At 39.8% G+C, this 27,726-nt stretch overlaps 1 protein-coding gene across 1 annotated transcript in view; it reads right to left on the bottom strand.

Moving 5' to 3' along the window:
• The window catches only part of SND1 (staphylococcal nuclease and tudor domain containing 1), a 419,471-nt gene that overhangs the window by 219,746 nt on the left and 171,999 nt on the right, over window positions 1-27,726 (bottom strand). Inside the window, exon 12 of the mRNA XM_067746913.1 lies at window positions 1,388-1,488. Within this exon, the coding sequence (XP_067603014.1) occupies window positions 1,388-1,488 (101 nt within the window). The remainder of the gene's footprint in view (window positions 1-1,387; window positions 1,489-27,726) is intronic.

Raw genomic sequence — 27,726 nt, 5'->3', positions numbered from 1 at the left:
AATAGAAGCCAAAATAGAAGCCAAAAATAAAAAGATGTGCATTTTGACAGCAGTGGTGTTGTTTTAACCAGTAAGTAGATAGAAGGAGCAGTTATCGGAGAGGACTCCTTGTATGTGGCAGCATAAATCTTAATCTAGGGGAATACTAACTTTCCAGCTTTCCACAGGAGGAAGGCATGCATCAAGCTCCTAAGAATTGGTGACAAATTGGTAATAATTGTTGTTGCAAGTCATACAGATGGAAGAATGAGCAAAATATTTCTTAGTTTCCCCCATTACAAAAATATTATCTAATTTCTCAAGAACCTGCTTCTAAAAATAACCTGATGCCTGTGATGATATTAAGGTAATGATATCAAAAGCCTATATTCAGTTCCTCTCGGCAAAAGTGAAGTCTCCGATTGCTGCGTGAACATCAACAACATTAATACCTATAGGAGCCGCAACAGTAGCTAAAAATACCTGTTTCCAAAAGTGACAACACGAATGGGGGCAGGGGGAGCGGGGCGATGGATGGGAGAAGCTCCTGTTTGGCAGGAGAGCTTCTGGAAAGTAAGTTAGCCACCAGATCCTCTTTCTTTCAGGGGCATGCTATAGCTTACAGAGAGGTGTTTCTCCCAATGGGCTTCACTGTACTTTCAACAAAACAATCCTTGTTTTGATGAGAAGCCTATCCTTTTCTTCCCCTCCACCATGCCCTCTTTTAAAAGAAAAGAAAAATACCAGTTTGGTAACAAACACCATTTAAGATTGTGAAATAGAGAAGGAGACAATTAGCATGCTGGTGTCTTTTACACAGGGTAAGAATTGCTCCTGGGGACTGACTGATTGTTTTAGTATTTATTGTGGAAGCACGGCCCAGCAGGCTTCCTACTGCCCCCATCAGATAGCTCCTTGGAAGGCTGTTCCTCAACAGAGCTCCCAAAAGACTTTGGAATGTAACCAGGGTAAGGCCAGCGGAGTAGAAGAGGGAGACCCTGTCATCTACTGATTACATACATCTATACAAAGAAAAGGTCCAATTAACCTCTCTTCTCTTTCTGGCCTACAATTAAACTAATATGCAGAGAATCTTTCTAATTTTGCACAGTACCTAAGGGCCCGACTGACACTCAATAAATGGCATTATTAATAGTAATAATGAGTGCTACATAGTGCCAAGCACACAGAGCCCAATAAGTCTTAAATAATGACAATAATGAAAGTATATGATTAACTAATGAGCGATTATGCAGTACTTTGCAAACGAAGTGCTACACAGGCACATAACAATTATAAGCCACTGAGTTAAGAGTAACAGAAAGCAAATCAGGACAAAGGGAGGAGAGACTTGAATGAGGAGAGAACTCTCAGTTATGGCTGAGTTGCTACCAGCCAGAACACTCACATTCCTCCAATGGTGACAGTGGCACAGGTACGCTCTGAAAAGGCAGGCACCGTCTCTGTGGCTGGGCTGGCCGGTCTAATGTAGTCCACAGTCACGTTGACCTGAAAATAAAGAATCAAGGTAGACCACTGTAAAGTAATTACACTCCAATAAAGATGTTAAAAAAAAAAGCATCAAGGTAGTTAAGGCTGAGAATTTGCAACACAGCTCACTAGCAGCCCCCTGTGCCAGCACAACTGTGAAAGCTGACCTCACTCACAGTATGACTTTGTGGGTCTAAGATTTTAAAAAACAACCGAAAGAGAGCTGAACCACACATGGGGAGAAAATATCTGCAAAAAGCCATCTCTAATAGAGGACTGTAATCCAAAATATAGGAAGAACTCTTAAATCCCGACCATAAGAAAATGAAAAACCCAATTTTAAAGTGGGCAAAAGACCTGGATATCTTACCAAGGAAGACATACAGATGACAAGCATATGGAAAAGATGTTCCACACGTGTCACTGGGGAAATGCAAACTGAAACAACTATGAGCTACCATGACGCATCTATTAGAATAGCCAAAATCCAAAACACTGACCACAGATGCAGGTGAGGATAGGGAACAAAAGGAATTCTCGTTCAGTTACTGGGAATACAACACAGTACAGCCACTCTGAGAGATGGTTTTGGATAGAACAAACTTTTACCATACATCCCGACAGTAAAAAACTTGAGTCCACACAAAAATCTGTATGTGGATGTTTTTGGCAGCTTTATATATAGATGCCAAAACTTGGAAGCAACCAAAGTGCTCTTCAGTAAGTGAGTGAATAAACTGTGGTTCATGAACACAACTGCATATTATTCAGCCCTTAAAAAGAAATGAGCTGTCGAGCCACGAAAAGACATGGGGGAATCTGAAATACATATTACTAAGAGAAAGAAGCCAATCGAAAAGCTATATATTGTATGATTCCAACTGTGACGTTCTGGAAAAGGCAAAAACACGAAGACAGTAAAAAGATCACTGCCAGGGGTTAGCAGGACGAGACAGGATGAACAGCTGTGAGGGCAGGATTTTGACAGCAGTGAAACTATTCTGTATAGAAGTATAATGATGGATACATGTCATTACACATTTGTCAAAATCCATACAATGTAGAACACCCAGAGTGAACCCTAGTGAACTATGGACTCCGGATGATGCTGTGTCCATGTAGGCTCACCAATTATAATAAATGTACCACGCTGGAGTGGGATTGTTGATGGCAGAGGAGGAAGTACGTGGGGGGCAGGGGGGAGAGATACAGGAATTCTCTGTACTTTCTGTTCAATTTTGCTTTGAGCCTAAAAGATGCTGTGAACCTAAAGGATGACTGATATCAAGAGAGAAGGAAAAATGGCTGAACCTTTAAGGCCTTACATAAATTATACTCCACAGAGAAGAGATTTGGAACATTCCTGGAGGACTCCTAGACATTATGGTAAAGCAGTTCTCTAACCTTTTCAGACTCCTTTGAAAATCTGCTCAAAAATATGAATGAATGCCTCTACAGAAAAACTGCATGTCGTTTCAGCCCGCCATAAGTTCTCAAGGCCTGTGTTAAGAACTGTCAAGAAGAACAAACAAGATGGCAGTCACAGAGATTCTTGGGGCGGGTTTCACAATATGTGAATCAAAATGATGCAGCTAACTACACCCGATACCAACAGAGTTGGAGTTAGGAAATTGGGGGTGGGGGGGTGGGGGATGGACTGGACCGGAAGAACCTTTAATACTAGGTTAATCCTAGTATATACTAAACATATGGATATGGACACACTGAGCGATGCTTTTTCTTTACAAAACCTTTCAAGAGGACGTGTGTGTGTCAAAAGAAAGTTGTAAAAAAAAAAATAAATAAAAGAAAGTGGTATGTGGTATCCCTTAGCAAACACACAGGGTCTGTATTATAGCATTAAGGCAAATGCTTGGCTTTGGTCATGGCCAAGGTTACATACCTGTTACGTACCTGTACTGAGGAGTCAAGCACCCTCAAGCCAACCCCATGATCTGATAGTCCAGAATTCCCTTTCCTAACTACGACTTTAGTTCCCACCGGTCAGCTTAGAGACGGCACGTTGTACAAGCATCAAGTTCAGCCACACTGCTGGTGAGCAGCATCAAAATCCTTTCAAACTGCCTGTTGCTCCAAAAACCATTTTATAAATGAATATGGAAATTTCCAGAAGGACAGCTGCCTCCAAATTCTGACTGTCAGATCACTCACTTGAACGCTCCATCTAATCATGTTTTAAAAGCAACAAGGAGCCACATCAGGGAGAAAAGCCAATTAAGGGCTGAAAGTAAGGTAAATCTTTCTCATGAGAAGTACTATCACCATACAACAACACAGAAAGAAGAAAATAGAAAGAGGACTCCTTAGGTCAGATGTCTACACTGACACTACTGCTCAGCCGTATCATCTTCCTAAAGCTAAGGAGATGGATAAATGTGAGGAATGTGAACAGCCCAGGAGCGGGGGTAGGGCTGAAAAACTAGGACCTCCAACAAAGAGGTTTTCATAGTTTCCCTGTAGGCATCTGGCCAGAGTTATTACAGGCCAAAGACAGGGCAAGGAATGGGAGGTCTACACACACAGAAGCAAGGCTGACTCAAATCCCTGGGAAGGAAGGAGTCCTCTGCATGTTGTCTGTACTGACCCACCCTGGAACTCTCCTCTGGGAAGGCCTGATAACTAACCTACGGAAGCAGAAGAGGGCCGGGAAAGCACGTAGACACCTGTTGAAGTTCTGGCAAAAATCACACAGGAAATCAGTGTTGTACAGGAGCTAAACCTCAAGGGCGCCCGTACCATAGGATGTGAAGTAACTCAGGGCCAAGTTTAAAAAGGGCACAGACACAGGGTATGGTCCAATTTGGGGCATTCGAGGGGCAAGTCAAAAATTTGTGGAGATGTTCACCTGTTTTTGTGTTTTCACCCAATCCATCTAGTAACAAACTCAAGCCCTCAATTCCACTACCAGGGAGAAAAATTCATCCCTGCTTAAAAATAAACTCAGTGAATCTCAAGACTACCTTGCACCTGCCAATGACAAGCCTCCTCCTCAGCAGACAGGAGTGGGACAGCAGCTCATCAGCGCAAGTACACGGCACAGAGTAACATTAGCTCTCTACCCAGAGAGCAGCTATTCGTCTAGGAAGGCCACTTGAGTAGCGCTGGTGGTGGTGGTGATGGGGGTAATGGTAATAAACAAAAATGAACCCTTAGCATCTCATCTTCCAGGCCAAAAGGTATGCTATCCCCAAGCTGTCTTTAAAGAAAATCAATGGGAAGACCCCCCTCCCAAAAATCTTTCATCTTCAATAACCAAAAGAACCAGTAACTACATTCTACATTCACCTGCCAATTAGTTTTTTCCTCTATCTAGAGAAAGAACTGAAAGTCAAGAGATTAAAGAGCTCATTGGAGAGGTAACATTATTAAAGAAATTCTCAAATATAAATGAGGCCCTGAGAATAGTCCACAGCCAAGACACACACCTGCAGACAGCTATGACAAACCAGGAATTAGAGTCAATGTGTAATTGGCATTTATGTCCCCCTCCTGGGGATTCTGAGATCTGTTCTCCTGCCTTGGAGTTTTTCATCTCTAGATACGCATCCCTGACTTGTCAATCACTTTTGGAAAAGAGCAGTTTCAATTAAAACTGCAAATCTTAGCAAAATCTTCATCTGAATAGTGGATAACCTGAATTTTGTGCTTGGGGGTAATTACATAAGGAATGGCATGAGTTGAAAAGAAGTAATGGGTTAATGCAAATGTGTCCTTCATTTTTCCAGCAAAGATACTCCTGGAACACTGGGTATGCAGGAATTTACATGTACAGGACACAGGGCAGGGCCTGATCCCTCTTTACAACAAGGACCACAAGGAGTCCAGGGCTCCCTGCTGGTTCCACCTGTCATTCTCTTATTGAATGAGTCACACACCACATCTTTGGGCCTCACTTTTCTCACGTAATTCACCTGGTAAATGAGAGCACCAGACTACAACTTTAGAGCATCACTGAACTCTAGAATTCTACAAAATAACTTAGCCAGACATGGTGTGCTATGTAGTGTTTTCTTAGACCGGTGTAATTCCTACCTTACATTTACTACTATGAACTAGTACAGATAAGAGTGTAAGTGCCAGGAGAGGGAAAAAAACATGCCTTTTATTCATGGAAACTGCCATGATAGGGCCTGTACGGTAGGAGCATACACAGTGAATATTTGTTTCATGAATGGATACGTGTAATCAGGAACCCTTTCAGACATAAAATTCTGGAGGATACTTTTGAAATGAGGTGGTTAGGCATTTTGAGGACCACTTAGTCAAGCTGTTAACCATTCTGTTTCATATATTAATTTAAAGCATGAAGGAGGGAAGACGTATATTGAAATTGGGATAATGCTTTAGATTAAGAAAAATATAATTTCCTGTATTATTTCTCAAAGAGGTTCTCAAAGACAAGATAGGGTAGCAGGTAATCTGATTCCTCCTTGGTGCATTAGATTGTGGAATATTCCTTGAAAACAATTTCAAGGACCCTTCGGAGGAACTAAGACGAGAACTTAAAACCAAATTTGTATCCCAATCTCTTATAAAGTCTGGAAACAGTTTAGTACAACAGAATACACTTGGGCCACACCTAAGGAATTCGGACAATCTACGGATACTCTCCACGTAACTAATCGTTCACTAGAAAGGGTGACAAACCACCAGAGAACTTCATAGACATTATGATGCTGATGATAATGAAATGACAAAATCTGAATGCCTAAGCATAAAAGATACATAAGATTTCCAGGCCACAGTCTGAGTTTAGGCTGTTATGTGAGGTTATTTTGCATAATTACTATATAATCCCACCCACTATTCCATGTGGCCAATCATAAATTCACAAAGGGCTGTTCAAAACAATACCCTGGCTTAAGAAAAAAGCTCTCGTATGGCCCGTCATTCTCATGACAGAAACAGAAAACACATCATCTGGGCAAGTCTGGCTAAGGCAGTCGGGAGACAAAAGTAAGTGGAACAAAATATTTTACGCAGCTTAGATAAGAGCATGGACTCTGGGAGCTGCCAGACTGCAGGCTTTGGTTACCAGCAATTCTACATATGAGCTGTGAGAACCTGGAAAAGTTACCTCACTTCCGTGCTTCAGTTTAACATGGATAACTCTACCTATCTCACTGTTAGAAGAAGAAGTGCATTAATATACATGAGGCATTTAGAGCAGGGCCTGACTCATACGAAGCTGTGTCAGTTATTTTTAGACAAACATATACTGATTTTCTTGGGGAGAGCCTGGCACAGAGTAGGTGATAAGTATCTGCGAGATAAATACATAAATACACGCATACATACATACATGCATAAATAAGATGCATGTTGACTTTAAATCATTAGGCAGAAACACTCAATTAAATATACTTTTCCCCTTAAGGAGTCACAGCAAACAGGAGTACGTACCTCATACATATTTCATCCCAACTTACAGATAAATATGGGTTATTTTAAAGAATGATACACTATTTAGTACTTATTTAGACACTTTCCAGATTAATTTTGCAGGTACTAGTTGGGGAGATTTTATTTACCAAAGATAACTGAAGTAGAGTGTGGGGAATCATCTCAACTAATAGGTTAACTAGAGGAATTTGGGGAGGACACTCCTTGCCTTACAAAATCAGGAAGACAAGGAACAGAGAGCAACCAAGTTTCCATTTGCTGTGGGCATAATAGGACAATACTTAATTTATGCATTCTTGACCTTTTACTGCTAACAAGCAACGTAGGTAATCATTCTAAAAATGTGAGATACCTTTTTTTTTTTTAAATTTGAAACACAGTTCAGTCACCCGTTCATCTAGATATAGGATGAGCTTCAAAACAAAATTGCCAAGGAGCCTCTTGGTCCTGCTTCTGGGCACACTGACCTCCCAGGTGAGCCACCTATTCAGACATAAGCTAAACTCTCATAAAACGATGTCAAACGTACCCTGTGCTGTCTAGGAGGCAACAACAATAAGAGCCACAAATGAGAGCAACATATGCACATTGACATTTTCTAGCAGCGACATTAAAAAAAGAAACAGATAGAATTACTTTTTTTTTTTTTCTTTTCACGGTACGCGGGCCTGTCACTGTTGTGGCCTCTCCCGTTGCGGCCATGGCTCACGGGCCCAGCCGCTCCGCGGCATGTGAGATCTTCCCGGACCGGGGCACGAAACCGTGTCCCCTGCATCGGCAGGCGGACTCTCAACCACTGCGCCACCAGGGAAGCCCTAAAATTACTTTTAATAGTATTTTTGATTTAACTCAAAATATCCAAAACATTATCATATCAACATATAACCAATGTTATTTTTAAAGTATTGGGGGGTTTTTTCTTTCTTTCACTGACAAAGTCTTTGAAATCTGATGTGTGTTGTGCAGGAACAACACATCTCAGTCTGGACCAGCAATACTTCAAATGCACAATAGCCACACACAGCTGTGGTGGCGATACTGGACTGTACATGCCCAGACTGTCCATTAAGGGACCAGAGTCTTAGCCTCAATCCTCTATTACACGATCCTACCTTTTGTGGTTATACCTTTCTCTAGTTTCTATGGGGAACTTTTGTTATCTTCTATTTTAAGATTCCTTGTAAATACTCTTAAACCAAGTATGAAAAAACATGGTATAAAAAATGTTTATCATTCATTTTCTTACTTAAAAAATCTATTCTTTAACTAGACTAGAAAGGCAAGCTATTTATGTAACTTTCAGTTCCAGAAAACAATTTCAGGGGTGAGAATAAATGTGCACACAAAGGGAAAAAAATTCCTCTAATTTGTAACTATCGTTGTAAAATATATTCTGTTCAATATCTGATGAAGATACTTTTTCAGCGACTTCTCTACCAACTCAATGGTTGGACTTAATCATTGAGTTGCTGACGTAAGTCTAGAATTCTTACCTTGGTGTTTGAAATGTACTCTATTGGTAACTATAAACTCACATTAAAGAAATATCTGCTTTTGTAATTATGATCAATGCTTCTGTTGAGTATTGGTATTATTAGAAAGAAAATGAGCAATTAGTAGATGTGAACTGTTTATGTTTATGTTCAGCACAATCAAAAGCTGAAATCTGGGCTTCCCTGGTGGCACAGTGGTTGAGAATCTGCCTGCCAATGCAGGGGACACGGGTTCGAGCCCTGGTCTGGGAGGATCCCACATGCCTCGGAGGAACTGGGCCCATGAGCCACAACTACTGAGCCTGCGGGGTCTGGAGCCTGTGCTCCACAACAAGAGAGGCCGCGACAGTGAGAGGTCCGCGCACCGCGATGAAGAGTGGCCCCCGCTTGCCACAACTAGAGAAAGCCCTCGCACAGAAACGAAGACCCAATACAGCCATAAATAAATAAAAAGCTGAAATCTCTGTGTCCCATTAGGACATCGTTTAGCTCTGGCATGTCTTAAATTAGAAGAACTTTTACAGATACACTGACAAAAAATTATATATCTACACTGCAAAGAGAAGGAGACAAACCAATGATTCTTTCCTACCTCTCCAAGCCACAGCCTAGATGTATTCAGTAACACCCTCTTCAAAATCATTGTAATTAGGTGTTAAGGCTGTTTATTCACATGTATTTATGTTGCTCTCTCTGATCTACAATCACCCTTTCCCCCTCCCCCCTCACCCCCCGCAAAGTCAGGACTATTTTGAGCACATTTCATTTTCATCAATGGAATGTTAACCTCTACTGCTTCCCAACCTCCATGAGCAGAGTCAAGGAGCTTTCTTATTTGATGCATTTCTGACAAAATGAACCCATTACTCCCCACCCCCTTGTCGGATGGGCAAATGCATTTATCTGTTTTGAAAGGAAAGGTAAAATCCAGCTTCATACGGGGCCTATGGAGATGCTAAGAGTCTCTACCTGACATTAGGCATTCATTTAAGTGGACATCACTACTCCCCGAGAAACACTCAGTTTGGTAAATATTTAATTAGAAGCATACACAGGCATGAGATCCACAAGTAAATGTGAAAACATTTTATATAAAGAGCCATTAGAGCTGGGCAAAGATTTCTAGAAGTGGTGATAACACCCTGACCAAAACATAACATTAAAATGGTTGGAAACATGATGCATAGTTTATGTATGAGGTAGATAACGAGCACATATAAAATAATCAGGGAAATGAAGTTCTGGCCATTGAAAATATTTCAAGTAAACCTGATGAGGATCAAAGACAAATAGAAACCACTATGTGAGAGTAACCTTGCAGCTGCAAGCATTTTCATTAATCCTCTTAAGTCCTTATAAACCTACAGATATATCTAAAAAGTGTAACCTGTTTGCATTAGTGCTCCACCCTCTATATTACTCATTACTGCATTATGGTTTAACTCATCTCAATACCTAATTTTAATACCACAGTGTCTGTACCAAAGAATGCCAAAGGCCCCCCAAAACACTACTGGAAACTGTCCCACAGGTTCCCTGCATGTCTCTTCTTACTTCTCCTCAGAGCTACCACCTCCACTGCTTTCCTCTGGAGGATGAAGGTTGAGTGTGGGTCATTTTTCTCCTCTATACAAGTGTCAGTCATGGTCATCTGGGTCCAAAGTTTCCCAGGTCAGCAGCAGTCAGGGGAAATTAAATCACTCCACCCAGAGCTCTCCCTGGAGGAGTTCCAGCCACACAAGCAGCACAAATACATGGATACTCATGCCTTTGTGTAGAATACACACAATGTCAGCCAGTCTCGAAAATAACAGCTGTAATAAAGCTAAGATGAGAGGCTCAGGGATATGAAGAACGGGGATTTGCTTAATGGCATCTAAGAAGTATTACTGGAGGAAAAAGGATGCTTTTAAGACATGGATAAAAACAAAAAGGTTAAATTACATTTTCTCTACAAACATAATATGTGCCAGTCTACAAAGGAAAAGGCCACTCAACAAAAGGCCAAACTGGGAAACCAAAGCAATAAAAGTGGGAGCTAAAGTAGTCACGCAGCCAAGAGTTCCAATCAATTCCTATTGCTCCGGGGGTTAGGTATTGCAAAGTCAGTACAGAAAAGCCACCCTGCATTCACTACGTTCAGAGCACACCTATTTCTCCAGCACGCCCGCGAGCTGCCATTTAGAAGTCACTCAGACAAAGGAAATATACGAACACTCAGGTAAGTTAGCTTAAAGGTGAAAGTTAGAATGGTGAATTGGACTAGTAGAAGTGTATCTTGACCTCAAAGGAGAATGATGAAGAAAAAATATAATTCTTAAGGAATACCTGCCAATGGCACAAAGAAAAATAGCCCAAAAATACAGCCCTTCTGTTGTATAAATTATCCTTGGTTTCGTTGCTAAGAAAAGATTCCAAGAGAGTCAGATGTTAACATCATAGGCCTTTCTTCCTTTAGATATACCTTCCTCTCCCTGTATTTCACACAGAAGATAGAGGCCTACTAAATGAAACGAAGTCCCTTGATCAAAGGCACAGCGTGCCCAGAGCAATAACACCTAAGGTCAATGTCTGAAACCACACACGGACACTGATCAAAGACCATCCTGACTGCATCTGTGTCCACCTCCAAATCCAGGTCTCTTAACAAAAACAGTGTACGTCTATGCACACGGCCAAGTCCCCAGCCCGCAAATACGTATTAGGAAATTAGGTGGTTAGCACTGGATTATAAACCTAGGTCAAAGGCACCAATTACAGCCTAAATTCATGAAGCAAATTGCCTCTCAGCAGCTGCATAGCCAAAGAAGCCCTCTCCCAGACTCAAAGTTCTTCCATTTCCATTACTAACATAGAGATACAAAGTAAAGAAATTTCTCTAGCTCTTCAAAAAATTAAAAATAGAATTACCATAAGATCTAGCAGTTCTACTTCTGGGTATATTCAATCCAGGGTCTCAAAAATATTTGTACTCCATGTTCACAGCAGCACTACTCATAATAATCAAAAGGTAGAAGAAACCCAAATGTCCACTGATGAAGAAACAAAATGTGGTAGATACGCACAATGGAATATTTTTCAGCCTTAAAAAGGAAGGAAATTCTAACATCTGCTATGACTTGAATGAGTCTTGAGGATGTCATGCTAAGTTATATAAGCCAGTCACAAAAAAGAAATACTGTATGATTCCACTTAAATGAGATACCTAGAGTAGTCACACCCAAAGAAACAAAGTACCTGGTGGTTGTTAGGGGCTGCTGGGAGGAGGGAACAGGGAGTTGTTGTTTAATGGGTATACTTTCAGTTTTGCAAGGTAGAGACTGATTGCAGGACAATGTGAATATATTTAACACTACTAAACTGTACACTTTAAAATGATTAAGATGGTAAATTTTATGTAATGTGCATCTTGCCACAATTATGTGTGTGTGTGTATGTGTGTATTTTTAAACTTGGGGTAGTCTACCCATGTAAGCGAGGCAGAGGCCAGACAACTGCAGAATCTCCTTGAAGAATTCAAGAGGATACTTCTATCACTTTCCCAAGAAAATAGATGGTTACCCACAGGCAGTTGTGATTAGAAGTCCTGTACCAAAACCCATTAATAAAGGAGTAGAAGTCTCAGTCATGGAGGACAAATCATTCCATCTTTCTCAGGGTATGAAATATCTATTTTCTTGCTTTCTAAAAAGAGCCAACTGAAGCTGCATGTCTAGGTGCCACAAGTCTAATTAGATGTACCTGCTTTACCATTTCTCAGAGGCAGCTGTAGAATGGGATAGAGTAGCCTACAACTCACTGACTTCCTATAAAATTGTCACATATTTTTGGAAGTCTTGCGCTCTGACACGTTCCCTCTCTGAGGAATAGTCCTCCGTGGAGATCTGTCATGTGTAGATCTACCCTTTTGGGGAACTTTTTATTGCCTCCCACCATAATTTCCCACCTCTGTCTAGTTCTCCAGAGGAATTTAATCACTGTTGTCCATGCTCTTCTCTAATGAACATTCAGTTTTCATATGCTTCTCTAAGTGGCATTTTTACTGTTGGCAGAAACCTAAATTGGTACATCTTTTGCAGTCAAACTGGCAATTGTACTAACATTTAATATGTGGATGTCTTTTGACCCAACAATTCCACTTCTAGGAATTTAGTCTATAGAAACAAAGATGTATGTACAAGCATTCTGTCCTTTGCATTCATGGTAGTTTAACACAAATGCATAATTACAAGTTGTGATCTAACTCTGACACTAGCCCAAGTTCCAAGTTGGCAGTCACCACGGCAATTTTTTCCCTCTATATTACAAGCATGTCTCAATAAATACGCTGTAGCTGTTGAAAACAAGGGAGATCTATATATTCTGCTATGATAACATGTTCAAATTTTAAAAAGCAAAGGCACAATGGTAGCTATAATCTTATTTGGGGGAATTCAAGGACACACCTAGAAACAATCTGGTGGAACTTACCCAACACTGGTAGAAGGGCTTACACCTTCAAAGGTACTATCATGGGGCACGTTGAACTTTTCTCACCATAAATTTCTAAGATTTTAAAATTACATTTGGAGGAGAAAAAAATACGATTGAGTTAAAAATATAAAGAAGTGGTAGCTGGAATAAAATGTACAACGGAAACACGTACTTTTATTAAAAAACAAACAAAAAACTGGCCTACTCACAACCAGACTTCAATGTTGAATATCTATTTCATCAGACTAGTTCCCAGGATGAGGCCAGGATCACCACTTAGTAGCGTCTGCCAACCAATAAGGATTATGCAGGGCAGGCTATACACTGTTAGAAGGACACTTCCAGGTGCCCAGTGGTGCACTGTTTCCATAGCAGGTGGGCATCACTATCTGCAAATGAACTGTCAATCTCACTGTGCACTGATAATGATGCTGCCGCCACCACCTGCCTGCCATATGTCTTCCCTACTTGTCACGTAACAAGGAACTGCATTTTGGCATGCTGATCACTGACAAGTCTGATACTACTGCTCAATGTTTGTTATAACTAGCTGCAGCACTTCATATAGCCGAGGCAGCTACATGATGCCTCACAGGATGCAGGACATAAAATATTACTTTGCCAACTGACCACTGACTAAGCCCCCCAATTTTTTTTAATATTAATTAATTTATTTATTTTTGGCTGCATTGGGTCTTCGTTGCTGTGCGCAGGCTTCTCATTGTGGTGGCTTCCCTTGTTGCGGAGCACAGGCTCTAGGTGCGCGGGCTTCAGTAGTTGTGGCTTGCTGGCTTCAGTAGTTGTGGCTCACGGGCTCTAAAGCGCAGGCTCAGTAGTTGTGGTGCATGGGCTTAACTTGCTCCGAGGCATGTGGGATCTTCCTGCACCAGGGCTCGAACCCGTGTCCTGTGTGCTAGCAGGCGGATTCTTAACCACTGCGCCACCAGGGAAGCCCCCAACATTTTACAGCAGACTACCCTGTTGTTCTTCCTTTACTTCTAAGTCCAAGAGCTGCTAATCGAAGGGCTGTGCCCCATCCCCAATTCACGCCCTGTGATCCTGTTTCCCATTAGTGGAATAAACAAGGAACATAGACTTCCCACTCTGATACTGAATTCGTTTTGTCTCCCTTAATCATCATGGTATAGTCAATAAAGACTGATGACAACCCCTGGGGTTTCCATTTTTAGCTCTAACATAATGCACAGATTAGCCAAAGGTATGACATCATAGGTCAAGAACTGGTCGTGATGGAACACTGTCTCAAAGCAGCGGGTAATCTGAAGATAATGAAATATGGTAAACCATGTTTGGTGTACCAGTAATCTGCCTCCAGTCACTGCTCCTATTAGTAGAACTCTAACTCATGCACTCCTCTCTGTATATATCAGAGAATCTCAAAATATAACGCTTCTTATCCACACCTAATCAACAGACTGGAAACTCGTTTCCAAAATGAAGAAAAGCAGATTTTCAGAGCCTGACATTATCTTTTTAGGTAAAAGAAAGTGAACACACAACTGTGAAATCAATCAAGCATGTGAACCAAACGTTTTTTCCCATTAATGATGAGAACATAAAGGTAATTATCCAACAGCACTTTCTATGAATTAGCAAATCATTGGACAAGTATATGCTTCCCTTAATGAGGGGACTCATCGCACATTTCAGCTGCCACTCCCATACCCACTCTCACCCACCACTCAACTCACCGGATAAAATGCCACCCAGCAGTAACATCAACAAAGAAACACCAAGTACTGCTTGTCATTCATTCAGCAGCCATTCCACCAACAGTCAACAACAGTCAAAAGTATACTAATTTAGTAAATTTTAGTATAACCACAATGCTGTGCAACCACCACCATTATAATTCCAGAATACTTTCATCACCCCAAAAGATACCCTTTACTCACTGAGCACTCATTCCCCATCCCCTGGCCACCACCAATCTACTTATTGTCTCTTTCAATTTGCCTGTTTTGGACATTTCCTTTAAATGGAAACATACAATAAGTGGTCTTTCGTGTCTCACATCTTTCACGTGGTATAATGCTTTCAGGTTCATCCAGGTTGTTCCATATGTCAGTACTTAATTTCCTTTTATGGCAGAGTGTACACAGTGTGTGCATATACCACATTGTGTTTATCCATGAAAATATACGTTTGAGACTACAGTCATAACAAAGTGCATTAAGAACCACTTGATTAAAATCTCATTATAATGATAAAAATAATTTTTTTTTAATAACAAGAAAGTACCTTGAGAATCAGTTGAGAGCAGCTGATACCATATGCAGAAGAGCTTACTATCATTGACACAACTAACTAAGCCATCGGAGTCAAATCACATAAGGGAAATATCTGAACCTCCCAACCTGTCTGGTTCAGAGAACCTCAAGCAAATCCATATATTTTTTCTTTTTTTTAAAGCCACTCTTTCATAAAGAGGAAGAAGAAATCTCTCAGGGCCTAAGTATTGTGGGATGGTTCAAATAACCAACCAACCAGCCACTTCAGAGGAAAGCAAACTTCTTCCCAACAGGTCATGTGCTCAGGACAAACAGCAGAGGCACTGTGTAGAATGCCAAAAATTATACAGATACCATCTATGGAAATATTCTTCCAAAAGACACAATTCTGTAAGGCTTTAACCCTCCTACTGGCTACAGCTGCTTCCCAGTTTCCTTGCACACACTCACTCATGATGAACCAGACTGTAACTCTGGTTTCAAGAATCCTCATATCTTCATTACTTCGCCTGTTTGAATACATCCTTGGTATCCACAGCAGTGCATCTCTCTCTGACCTGTCACATGTGCTCATTTCTATGTGATGGTCTGCATACCAGCTGACCCAATTCCTCTCCTGCCTGCACCAATTCCACAGTGGAAAATGAATGATAAATTCTTCTACAGCACAGAAGGAAAGGAATAAACAGAAAGACTCAATGAGCCCTCCTCCATAATTTAGCACGGAAAGATTTTTTTTATTCTTCTGCTACTAAAGAAAAGTCTCCATGTCTTTTAGCACATAAGATAATCTCAAAATAGGAAAACTGGTTTACTCATTACATAACTGAGCTATAAATTTATTAACCTGAATATCAAAAGACGAGATTAAGAATACAGTGAGGGTATTTAACAACATTCTGCCACTGTAGAATTACCACAGAAGTTTAGACAACTCTGTGGGAAAGAATTTAAAGCCAAAACTTCTAGCAGCTCTAGAGGGTAACAGAAAAATGTCCAGTGAGTATAAGCAGAATATACTGATACAACCACCTGGATCACACAACAGTACCAACCTCCAAACACTAGAAAATCACCAACTGAGGCTTCCATCTATAGCCGAGTTTATTGCGATCATTGGCCAAGGTCTTTATGCAAACTACCCTAAGGAGAGACTTTTTTGTTTGTTTGTTTGTTTTGCAGTATGCGGACCTCTCACTGTTGTGGCCTCTCCCGCTGCGGAGCAACAGGCTCCGGATGCGCGGGCTCAGCGGCCATGGCTCACGGGCCCAGCAGCTCCGTGGCACGCGGGACCCTCCCGGACCGGGGCACGAACCCGCGTCCCCTGCATCGGCAGGCGGACTCTCAACCACTGTGCCACCAGGGAAGCCCAGGAGAGACTTCTTGAAAAATCTCAGAAGAATTGTCTGAAGCCCAATCATTTCACTTCATTCAGTACATTTCAGAACTAGTAGGTATAGGAAACGGAAATCAAACTTACTGTATTAGAGAAAGCACAGGCAAAACTGCTATAAATACACGCTAAATTTCATATATATGAATGAAATCAAACAGAACAGTAACACATATCAAAAAAAACAAGAAAATTTCAGATTAGGTGAAAAAGAAACGATGGGCCCAAAATATATTGTCTATTTTCTCTGTAAAAGATAAACCAAGATGCATAGGTATGTTTAAATCAAATGAAATGATGCACTTATAAACAGAACCTGCATAACAAATGGTTGTAATTGATAGGTTATAAATAGAAATATTTAATAAAATGAGCATTCTGTTAGTGACATCTGATAAAATTCCTGTGAGTAAATGTCATGATAAACATAATACAGTAATTAAATCACTAAAATATTCAATGATAAGTGTGGGGTTCAAAAGCCTAGAAAAACATCCCATAGCTAATAGGAAATTATAGGCATGTTAGAGATACCCTGATCTGGAGCAAATGGGGAAAACAGAGAAGAATTAACTGGCATTGATCTAATAAGCAACTCCCAAACCTGGAAAGAATGAACATAACCAATTTTTAATAATTCCACAACATATCAGCAACCAATCTATCTGTGAGAGCTTTTTTTTTAAATACACATTTTTGCTTCTCTTGAATATTGTGAGACTATATTTTAGCTGCTTAGAGATGTCTGGGCTGTGGAGCTGGGGAAGTCACATTAATAACATCTACAACATAACAGTTATTCAGAAAGATTAAATAATCTGTCCGAAAATTATGCAAGATGGGGCTCTTCTGCAATACGGAATGGCAAACTCATACAATTTGGAATAGGGTAGCTTACAAAGACTGAAAATGGAAAATATCTCAGTAGTAAGTTACTTTTTAATGTTTAAGTTAAAATTATTACTATAAAAAGATTTTTTTTATTCCAACTCTTAGTTAGCTGAGCTTTTAAGGGATAAAGTAAAATGAATGACTATTTAAAATCAAATGAAAGGAATCACAGTTATTACCTAAGGCAAGCATATACCACTATGTAAGAAAAAGCAGATTCAGAGGAGTTATGTGAATTACCCAAATTTAAAGAGCAATTCAATGAAAGAGTTGTAACTACTAGAACCTAAATATCAGAGCAAATAAAATTTGAAATTATGAGAACAGTAATCCACAATAAAAAGTCATTTCAGTAAATGAAGCCTGTTATATGCCTGGAGAGATTTACAGTCTAAGAGCCCAAGGTCTTCCAAGTCTGAGAAGCTACCCTTTCAGAAGCTACACTTAAATACAGGGTACAATGCAGGGGGCTGAAGGGGTAATCCATGAGAAGCCTGAGACAGACTTCCAACTTTGGTTACTGCCTCCGGTTCTCTCCAAAACTATCCAGCTTATTGCTGTATCTCCTGCTGCTCTATAAGAAAACCAAAAATAAAAATACAAAGAAATGATTTTGTTGCGATGTTGCTTTAAAATAACTAAGGAAATAACGGAAGGTTAAAATTAAGCATTAAGAACTAGACTAAATGAAATATATGGAGAAGAATAAAATTAAAGTTTAAATTAGAATTAAAATCTCAAAAACCATTAGTATGATTTTTTAAATGGGAGAAAATATATGGGACTTAAAAGGGGGGAAGCTATTATACTTCTTAAATGACCAAATCCTGTGTAAAAAAGCACTCAACATCAATGAAGACTTATTATATACGAATTATAATTATATCTAAATTATACATAAAAGAAGCTTTTCTGCCCTTAACGCTTCTAAACTTAAGATCCTCCCAAATCTAGAAGCCTGATTCTGTATGCTCAGTGAATCTAGTTGATTATACAGTATGGCATGTTTAGCGAAACATAAAATAAAGCCACAGTACCATAGTTCAAAAAATTAAGATGAACACAAATTGGTGAAATAAATTATCACACAATCATGGAATAAAATGACACAGCCATTGTAATTATTACTTTACAAAATTTCATTTAAGGATGTGAGGAAATGTTCAGGTTATGCTGTCAATTGAAAAAATAAGGACATATAGATTTATTTGTATGTTTATATTTGAATCAGAGAAAATACCTCAAAATGTTAACAGTGCTTTGAATTACTTTTAATTTTCCTTTATCGTTTCCAAATTTAATATAACAAACATACATTGCTTTTATAATCAGGAAACAAAAACCCACAGAAGGAAAACAAAAGATCACCACAGTTAAGGTGTGGTCTAAGGTAACAGGAGTCACACTCGTAAAAAGCATAACCTGTGTGTCACTGATAATAGGGGAGACTTGATCCTCTGGCTCCAATTCTCCAGAAGGCTTGGAATCAAGTAAAAAAATTTTATTCGGTGCTCGCATGTCCCTACTTCCCTATTTTCAAAAATAACTTACAAATTATAGTAACCAAGTCTAACATTCTAAAAACCAGAGAAAGTATGTGGCGAATACTTAACCTGAGAAGGAAGTCCATGGGGTCACTCCCAAAGAAGAAAGGTCAAGAAAGAGGTCTGTAAAGCTTTCCAAAGTGAAGAACTAAAGAAATAAGATGGTCAACAGTAGGAAGATGACTAGAGGGACTTCCCAGGGGGTCTAGGGTTAAGACTCCACCTTCCAATGCAGGGGGTGTGGGTTCCATCCCTGGTAGGGGAAACTAAGATCCCACATGCTGCACAGTGCAGCCAAAAAAAAAAAAAAAAAAAAAGACTAGAATTACTCAAAATAAAGACACTCCCTGGCTCAAGAAGACAAAATACAAATCACTTTATGCATTCCCATTTGTATCTGTGGAAACTGCATAGGAACCCTTCATCTTTTCCTAGCAGTGCGAATGCTACCTCTACTAGAGTGATGACAAGACCAGCACCATGAAAACGAATGAAGATCAGAATTTACATTCTAGGCTGTATAGCCAAAGTGAATCCTAAACCTATATTGGTTTAGTCCTTAGAACTGGCAGGTAATTTTGGAGGCCAACAAATGACAATAGTGCTGAGGATGTACCTGGCCTAACTCATTTCAATCAATTTTGGTTAATATGCACTTTATTGTAAAAAGGACACTATTTAGAATCAGTGGAAACTTGAGAATAACACTACGGAGAAATGACAATATAATATGACACTAACTGAACAATCAGTTTATCTACATCTTTTAATAAAGCCGCATTTCTACTTCATTTTGTTCTCAATATACCTCATTTAGTACTAGCATAAGTCATTAATTGCTATAAGCAACCAAGAATTAGCACTCTGTAATACAAAAAATAACAACTCTCTCACCTGAAGTATCAGTGAAGTACTTTAAACAAAACGTGTTACCTATGGGATGAGAAATAAACCCATTTCACAGTATTACCTCAAATGTAATCAATCTTCGAATTCGACCTCTTAATAGTAAACCAAGTGGAAATAATATTTTGAAATGCTGGATTAATTAATCGAGTGTTCATCTGGGAGCTGAAAAGCAGGACATCCAACATCTATTTCTAACTGATGACCAAACAGCTGTGCTTGTTGGATAGGTAAGTTCAGGAGACAGAGACTTCAATTTGGGGCTTCAAGCTTGAGACTTTCAGAGAGACTGGGGGTTAAGAAAGAATGCTGGATGGGGCATACTTTGTACTTTATTTAGCTTACTTTGGGTCACAGTAAATTAAGTTCTCATCATATCTCCTGCTATTTCCCATGGAAACTCTATCAAGATATGAAAAATGTACCTGAAATCTCAGAAAAGAAGCAAACTGGATGTTAAGAGTACTCTCTAAGCTCTCCCTTCCCCAGGTCCACTCCCACTTCCTCTGAGTCAGGCAAATCCAAGTCAGTGTCACTGAGCACTTGGGGATTAAAAAGGTTTTCCTAAAAAAATAGGCAAGCAATAGACTCTCATCTTGTTAGATTGGCTTTTTTTTTTTTTAGAAGACGTTGGGGGTAGGAGTTTGTTTATTTTTGCTGTGTTGGGTCTTCGTTTCTGTGCAAGGGCTTTCTCTAGCTGTGGCAAGTGGGGGCCACTCTTCATCACGGTGTGTGGTCCCCTCACTATCACGGCCTCTCTTGTTGCGGAGCACAGGCTCCAGACGCGCAGGCTCAGTAGTTGTGGCTCACGGGCCCAGTTGCTCCGTGGCATGTGGGATCCTCCCAGACCAGGGCTCGAACCCATGGTTCCCTGCTTTAGCAGGCAGATTCTCAACCACTGCGCCACCAGGGAAGCCCTAGATTGGTTTTAAAGGCAAGAGAGGGGGGCTTCCCTGGTGGCCCAGTGGTTAAGAATAGCCTCCCAATGCAGGGGACATGGGTTCGAGCACTGCTCCAGGAAGATCCCACATGCCACAGAGCAACTAAGCCCATGCACCACAACTACGGAACCTGTGCTCTAGAGTCCGCGAGCCACAACTACTGAGCCCGCGTGTCACAACTACTGAAGCCCGCGCGCCTAGAGCTGGTGCTCCACAACAAGATAAGCCACTACAATGAGAAGCCCACGCACTCACTGCAAGAGTAATCCCCGCTCGCTGCAACTAGAGAAAGCCCGCATGCAGCAATGAAGACCCAACGCAGCCAAAAATAAATAAATTAAAAAAAAAATAAAGGCAACAGACGCTAAAGAAAATAAAATGACAGCCGTCTTTCTCTCATTCAACCTTATCAGGACACAAAAGAGAGCAAGTTCACGTTCTGTCATATTATATATTATATACTGCTCCCTGTTCTTAATTTGCCTAAGCCCTGACTCAGTAGTTTGCTATTATCGATTGAGCTCTTACAATATGCTGAGCACTGCACTAAGTGCTTTCCATATATTATCTCATTTAATGCTCATGACAGGACTGAATTACGTAATGCTACCCCAGAGATTCAAACACATGTCTATGCGGATCCAAAAGTCCGTGTGCTAAACAACGACAAATAGCCAAAAATAGGATATTGATTATATACTCACTAGATATTAAATGATAAAAGTACCTCATGTAGAAGTCAATTTAATGACACAGGGAAACCGTCATACTGAAGGTTACAAAACACTAAGTACCATGTAATTATTAGCTAAGTTGAAAATTATGCAAATACCCAAATGCATAAAAAGATTGGAATAATATACACTCAAGTATTAACAGATGTTACCCCTGGGTGGTAGTTTCTTTTTGCTTTAACTTTTCTTTCAAAAACATTTCTTTTAGAATGAACAAGTGTTGCTTTTGTCACTGATAAAACAGGCAGTACATGTTATTTATAGCAAAACAGCAAAAACAAAATACACTATCATAAACAAGGACAGAATGGACACTATCCCCAATATTAGCAGATTTCATAATTACATTTTCAAATAGGAAAATTATAGTCACAGAGAAAACTAGGCTGAAAACAGCAACAACAGCAACAACTCGTTAGTACTTTTAAGCATGTAAATGAAATATAAATGCAGAGATACCATTTTTCTTAATACATATGAAATTTTAACTATTTATGATACCAGTATTTGAAGAATATCCCCCCACAAACACATCTGTCTATATAAGCCTAAAATATCTCCGGAAAGATTTACAAGGAAATAACACTAGTTGTTTCTGAGAAGGTAAACTCAATTGGTAAAGGAGCAAGATAGAAGGGAGCTCTTTGATTTTATAGCATTTATTAGCATTTAAGTTTTGAACCAAACAAATGTATAACCTACTCAAATAATTAACATAAAAAATAAGCAAGGACCTTCAAGATGCTGGAGGAGTAAAACATGGAGATCACCTTCCACCCCACAAATATATCAAAAATACATCTACAAGTGGAACAACTCCTACAGAACACCTACTGAATGGTGGCAGAAAACCTCAGACTTCCCAAAAGCCATGTGGCTGACAGGGTCTTGGTGCTCCGGCCAGGTGTCAGGCCTGTGCCTCTGAGGTGGGAGAGCGGAGTTTAGGACACTGGTCCAACAGAGACCTCCCAGCTCCACGTAGTATCAAACGGCAAAAGTTCTCCCAGAGATCTCCATCTCAACACTAAGACCAGCTCCACTCAATGACCAACAAGGTACAGTGCTGGACACCCTATGCCAAACAACTAGCAAGACAGGAACACAACCCCACCCATTAGCACAGAGGCTGCCTAAAATCATAAGAAGGTCCAAAACATACCACCAGACGAGGTCCTGCCCACAAGACAAGATCCAGCCTCATCCACGAGAATACAGGCACCAGTCCCCTCCACCTGGAAGCCTACAAAACCCAGTGAACCAACCTTATCCACTGGGGGCAGACACCGAACACAACGGGAACTACTAACCTGCAGCCTACAAAAAGGAGACCCCAAACACAGTAAGTTAAGCGAAATGAGAAGACAAACACACAGCAGATGAAGGAGCAAGGTAAAGCCTCACCAGACCAAATAAATTAAGAGGAAACAGGCAGTCTACCTGAAAAAGAGTTCAGAGTAATGATTGTAAAGATGACCCAAAATCATGGAAATAGAATGGAAAAAATACAAGAAATGTTTAAAAAGGACCCAGAAGAACTAAAGAGCAAACAATGATCAAAAACACAATAAATGAAATTAAAAATTCTCTAGAGGAATCAATAGCAGAATAACTGAGGCAGAAGAAAGGATAAGTGACCTGGAAGATAAAATAGTGGAAATAACTACCACAGAGCAGAACAAAGAATAAAGAATGAAAAGAAATGAAGACAGTCTCAGAGGCCTCTGGGACAAGATTAAACACACCAACATCCGAATTACACGGGTCCCAGAAGAAGAAGAGAAAAAGAAAGGGACTGAGAAAATATTTGAAGAGATTATACTTGAAAACTTCCCTAATGTGGGAAAGGAAATAGTCAATCAAGCCCAGGAAGCACAGAGACTCCCATACAGGATAAAACCAAGGAGAAACATGCCAAGGCACACATTAATCAAACTATCAAAATTAAATACAAAGAAAAAATACGAAAAGCAGCAAGGGAAAAGGAACAAATAACACACAAGGGAATCCCCATAAGCTTAACAGCTGATCTTTCAGGAGAAACTCTGGAAGCCAGAAGGGAGTGGCAGGACATATTTAAAGTGATGAAAGGGAAAAACCTAAAACCAAGATTACTCCACCCAGCAAGGATCTCATTCAGATTCCAAAGAAGAATTAAAACCTTTACAGACAAGCAAAAGCTAAGAGAATTCAGCACCACCAAACCAGCTTTACAACAAATGCTAAGGGAACTTCGCTAGGCAGGAAACACAAGAGAAGGAAAACCCCTACAATAACAAACCCACACAATTAAGAAAATGGTAATAGGAACATACATATCAATAACTACCTTAAAGGTAAATGGATTAAATGCTCCAACCAAAAGGCACAGACTGGATGCATGGATTCAAAAATGAGACCCATATAAATGCTGTCTACAAGAGACCCACTTCAGACCTAGGGACACATACAGACTGAAAGTGAGGGCATGGAAAAAGATATTCCATGCAAATGGAAATCAAAAGAAAGCTAGAGTAGCAATACTCATATCAGACAAAACAGACTTTAAAATAAAGACTATTATAAGAGACAAAGAAGGACACTACATAATGATCAAGGGATCAATCCAAGAAGAAGATATAACAATTGTAAATATTTATGCACCCAACACAGAAGCACCTCAATACATAAGGCAAATACTAACAGCCATAAAAGGGGAAATCGACAGTAACACAATCATAGTAGGGGACTTTAACACCCCACTTTCACCAATAGACAGATCATCGAAAACAAAAATAAGGAAACACAAGCTTGAAATGACACATTAGACAAGATGGACTTAATTGATATATATGGGACATTGCATCCAAAAACAACAGAATACACTTTCTTCTCAAGTGCTCCTGTAACATTCTCGAAGAAAGATCACACCTTGGGTCACAAATCAAGCCTTGCTAAAATTAAGAAAATTGAAATCGTATCAAGTATCTTTTCCAACCACAACACTATGAGACTAGAGATCAATTACAGGAAAAAAAATCTGTAAAAAAAATACAAACACATGAAGGCTAAACAATACACTACTAAATAACCAAGAGATCACTGAAGAAATCAAGAGGAAATCAAAAAACACCTAGAAACAAATGACAATGAAAACACGACGACCCAAAACCTATGGGACGCAGCAAAAGCACTTCTAAGAGGGAAGTTTCTAGCAATACAATCCTACCTCAAGAAACAAGAAAAATGTCAAATACACAACCTAACCTCACACCTACAGCAATTAGAGAATAAAGAACAAAAAAACCCCAGGGGCTTCCCTGGTGGCGCAGTGGTTGAGAGTCCGCCTGCCGATGAAGGGGACACGGGTTCATGACCCGGTCCGGGAAGATCCCACACGCCACAGAGCAGCTGGGCCCGTGAGCTGTGGCCACTGAGCCTGCGCGTCCGGAGCCTGTGCTCCGCAACGAGAGAGGCCACAACAGTGAGAGGCCCGCATACTGCAAAACAAAACAAAACAACCCCAAAGGTAGCAGAAGGAATGAAATCATAAAAATCAGATGAGAAATCAAAAGAAATGAAGGACACAATAGCAAAGATCGATAAAACTATAAGCTGGTTCTTTGAGAAGATAAACAAAATCGATAAACAATTAGCCAGACTCATCAAGGGAAAAAAAAGGAAAAGACTCAAATCAACAGAATTAGAAATGAAAAAGAAGTAACAACAGACACTGCAGAAATACAAAGGATCATGAGAGATTACTACAAGCAACTCTATGCCAATAAAATGGACAACCTGGAAGAAATGGAAAATACAAATAGACCAACCACAAGCACTGAAATTGAGACTGTGATTAAAAATCTTCCAACAAACAGAAGCCCAAGACCACATGGCTTCATAGGCGAATTCTATCAAACATTTAGAAAGAGCTAACACCTATCCTTCTCAAACTCTTCCAAAATATAGCAGAGGGAGAAACTCTCTCACACTCATTCTACGAGGCCACCATCACCCTGATACCAAAAGCAGACAAAGATGTCACAAAGAAAGCTACAGGCCAATATCACTGATGAACATAGATGCAAAAATCCACAACAAAATACTAGCAAATAGAATCCAACAGCACATTAAAAGGATCATACACCATGATCAAGTGGGGTTTATCCCAGGAATGCAAGGATTCTTCAATACATGCAAATCAATCAACGTGATACACCATATTTACAAACTGAAGGAGAAAAACCATATGATCACCTCAATAGATGCAGAGAGAGCCTGAGAAAATTCAACACCATTTATGATAAAAACCCTCCAGAAAGTAGGCATAGAGGGAACTTACCTCAACATAATAAAGGCCATATATGACAAACCCACAGCCAACAGTGCTCTCAAGGGAGAAAAACTGAAACCATTTCCTCTAAAATCAGGAACAAGACAAGGTTGCCCACTCTCACCACTATTATTCTACATAGTTTTGGAAGCCCTAGCCACAGCAATCAGAGAAGAAAAAGAAACAAAAGGAATCCAAATTGGAAAAGAAGAAGTAAAGCTGTCACTGTTTGCAGATGACATGACAGTATACATAGAAAATCCTACAGACTCTACCAGGAAACTACTAGAGCTAATCAATGGATTTGGTAAAGTAGCAGGATACAAAATTAACGCACAGAAATCTCTTGCATTCCTATACACTAATGATGAAAAATCTGAAAGAGAAATACAGGAAACACTCCCACTTACCACTGCAACAAAAAGAATAAAATACCTAGGAATAAACCTACCTAAGGAGACAAAAGACCTGTATGTAGAAAACTATAAGACAATGATGAAAGAAACTGAAGAAGATACAAACAGGTGGAGAGATATACCATGTTCTTGGATGGGAAGAATCAACATTGTGAAAATGACTATACTATGCAATCTATAGTATACAATGCAAACCCTATCAAACTGCCAATGGCATTTTTCACAGAACTAGAACAAAAAATTTCACAATTTCTATGGAAACACAAAAGATCCTGAATAGCCAAAGCAATCTTGAGAAAGAAAAACGGAGCTGGAGGAATCAGGCTCCCTGACTTCAGACTACAGTACAAAGCTACAATAATCAAGACAGTATGGTACTGGCACAAAAACAGAAATACAGATCAATGGAACACAATAGAAAGCCCAGAGATAAACACACGCACATATGGTCACCTTATCTTTGATAAAGGAGGCAAGAATATACAATAGAGAAAAGACAGCCTCTTCAATAAGTGGTGCTGGGAAAAGTGGACAGCCAAATGCCAAAGAATGAAATTAGAACACTCCCTAACACCACACACAAAAATAAACTCAAAATGGATTAAAGACCTAAATGTAAGGCCAGATACTATCAAACTCTTAGAGGAAAACATAGGCAGAACACTCTATGACATAAATCACAGCAAGATCCTTTTTGACCCACCTCCTAGAAAAATGGAAATAAAAACAAAAATGAACAAATGGGACCTAATGAAACTCAAAACCTTTTGCACAGCAAAGGGAACCATAAACAGGACGAAAAGACAACCCTCAGTATGGGAGAAAATACTTGCAAACGAAGCAACTGACAAAGGATTAATCTCCAAAGTTTACAAGCAGCTCATGCAGCTCAGTATCAAAAAAACAAAGAACCCAATTGAAAAATGGGCAGAAAACCTAAACAGACATTTCTCCAAAGAAGATATACAGATTGTCAACAGACATATGAAAGGATGCTCAACAGCACTAATCATTAGAGAAATACAAATCAAAACTACAATGAGGTATCACCTCACACCAGTCAGAATGGCCATCATCAAAATATCTACAAACAATAAATGCTGGAGAGGGTGTGAAGAAAAGCGAACACTCTTGCACTGTTGGTGGGAATGTAATTTGATACAGCCACTATGGAGAACAGTATGGAGGTTCCTTAAAAAACTAAAAACAGACTACCATAAGACCCAGCAACCTCACTACTGGGCATATACCCTAAGAAAACCATAAGTCAAAAAGAGTCATGTATCACAATGTTCACTGCAGCTCTATTTACAATAGTCAGGAAATGGAAGCAACCTAAGTGTCCATCGACAGATGAATGGATAAAGAAGATGTGGCACATATATACAATGGAATATTACTCAGCAATTAAAAGAAATGAAATTGAGTTATCTGTAGTGAGGGGAATGAACCTAGAGTCTGTCATACAAAGTGAAGTAAG

This window comes from Pseudorca crassidens, chromosome 8 (genome assembly GCF_039906515.1).
Source record: "Pseudorca crassidens isolate mPseCra1 chromosome 8, mPseCra1.hap1, whole genome shotgun sequence".
NCBI lineage: Eukaryota > Metazoa > Chordata > Mammalia > Artiodactyla > Delphinidae > Pseudorca > Pseudorca crassidens.
Note: the sequence above shows the minus strand (reverse complement) of the source record. Positions and strands in the feature narration are given on the sequence as shown.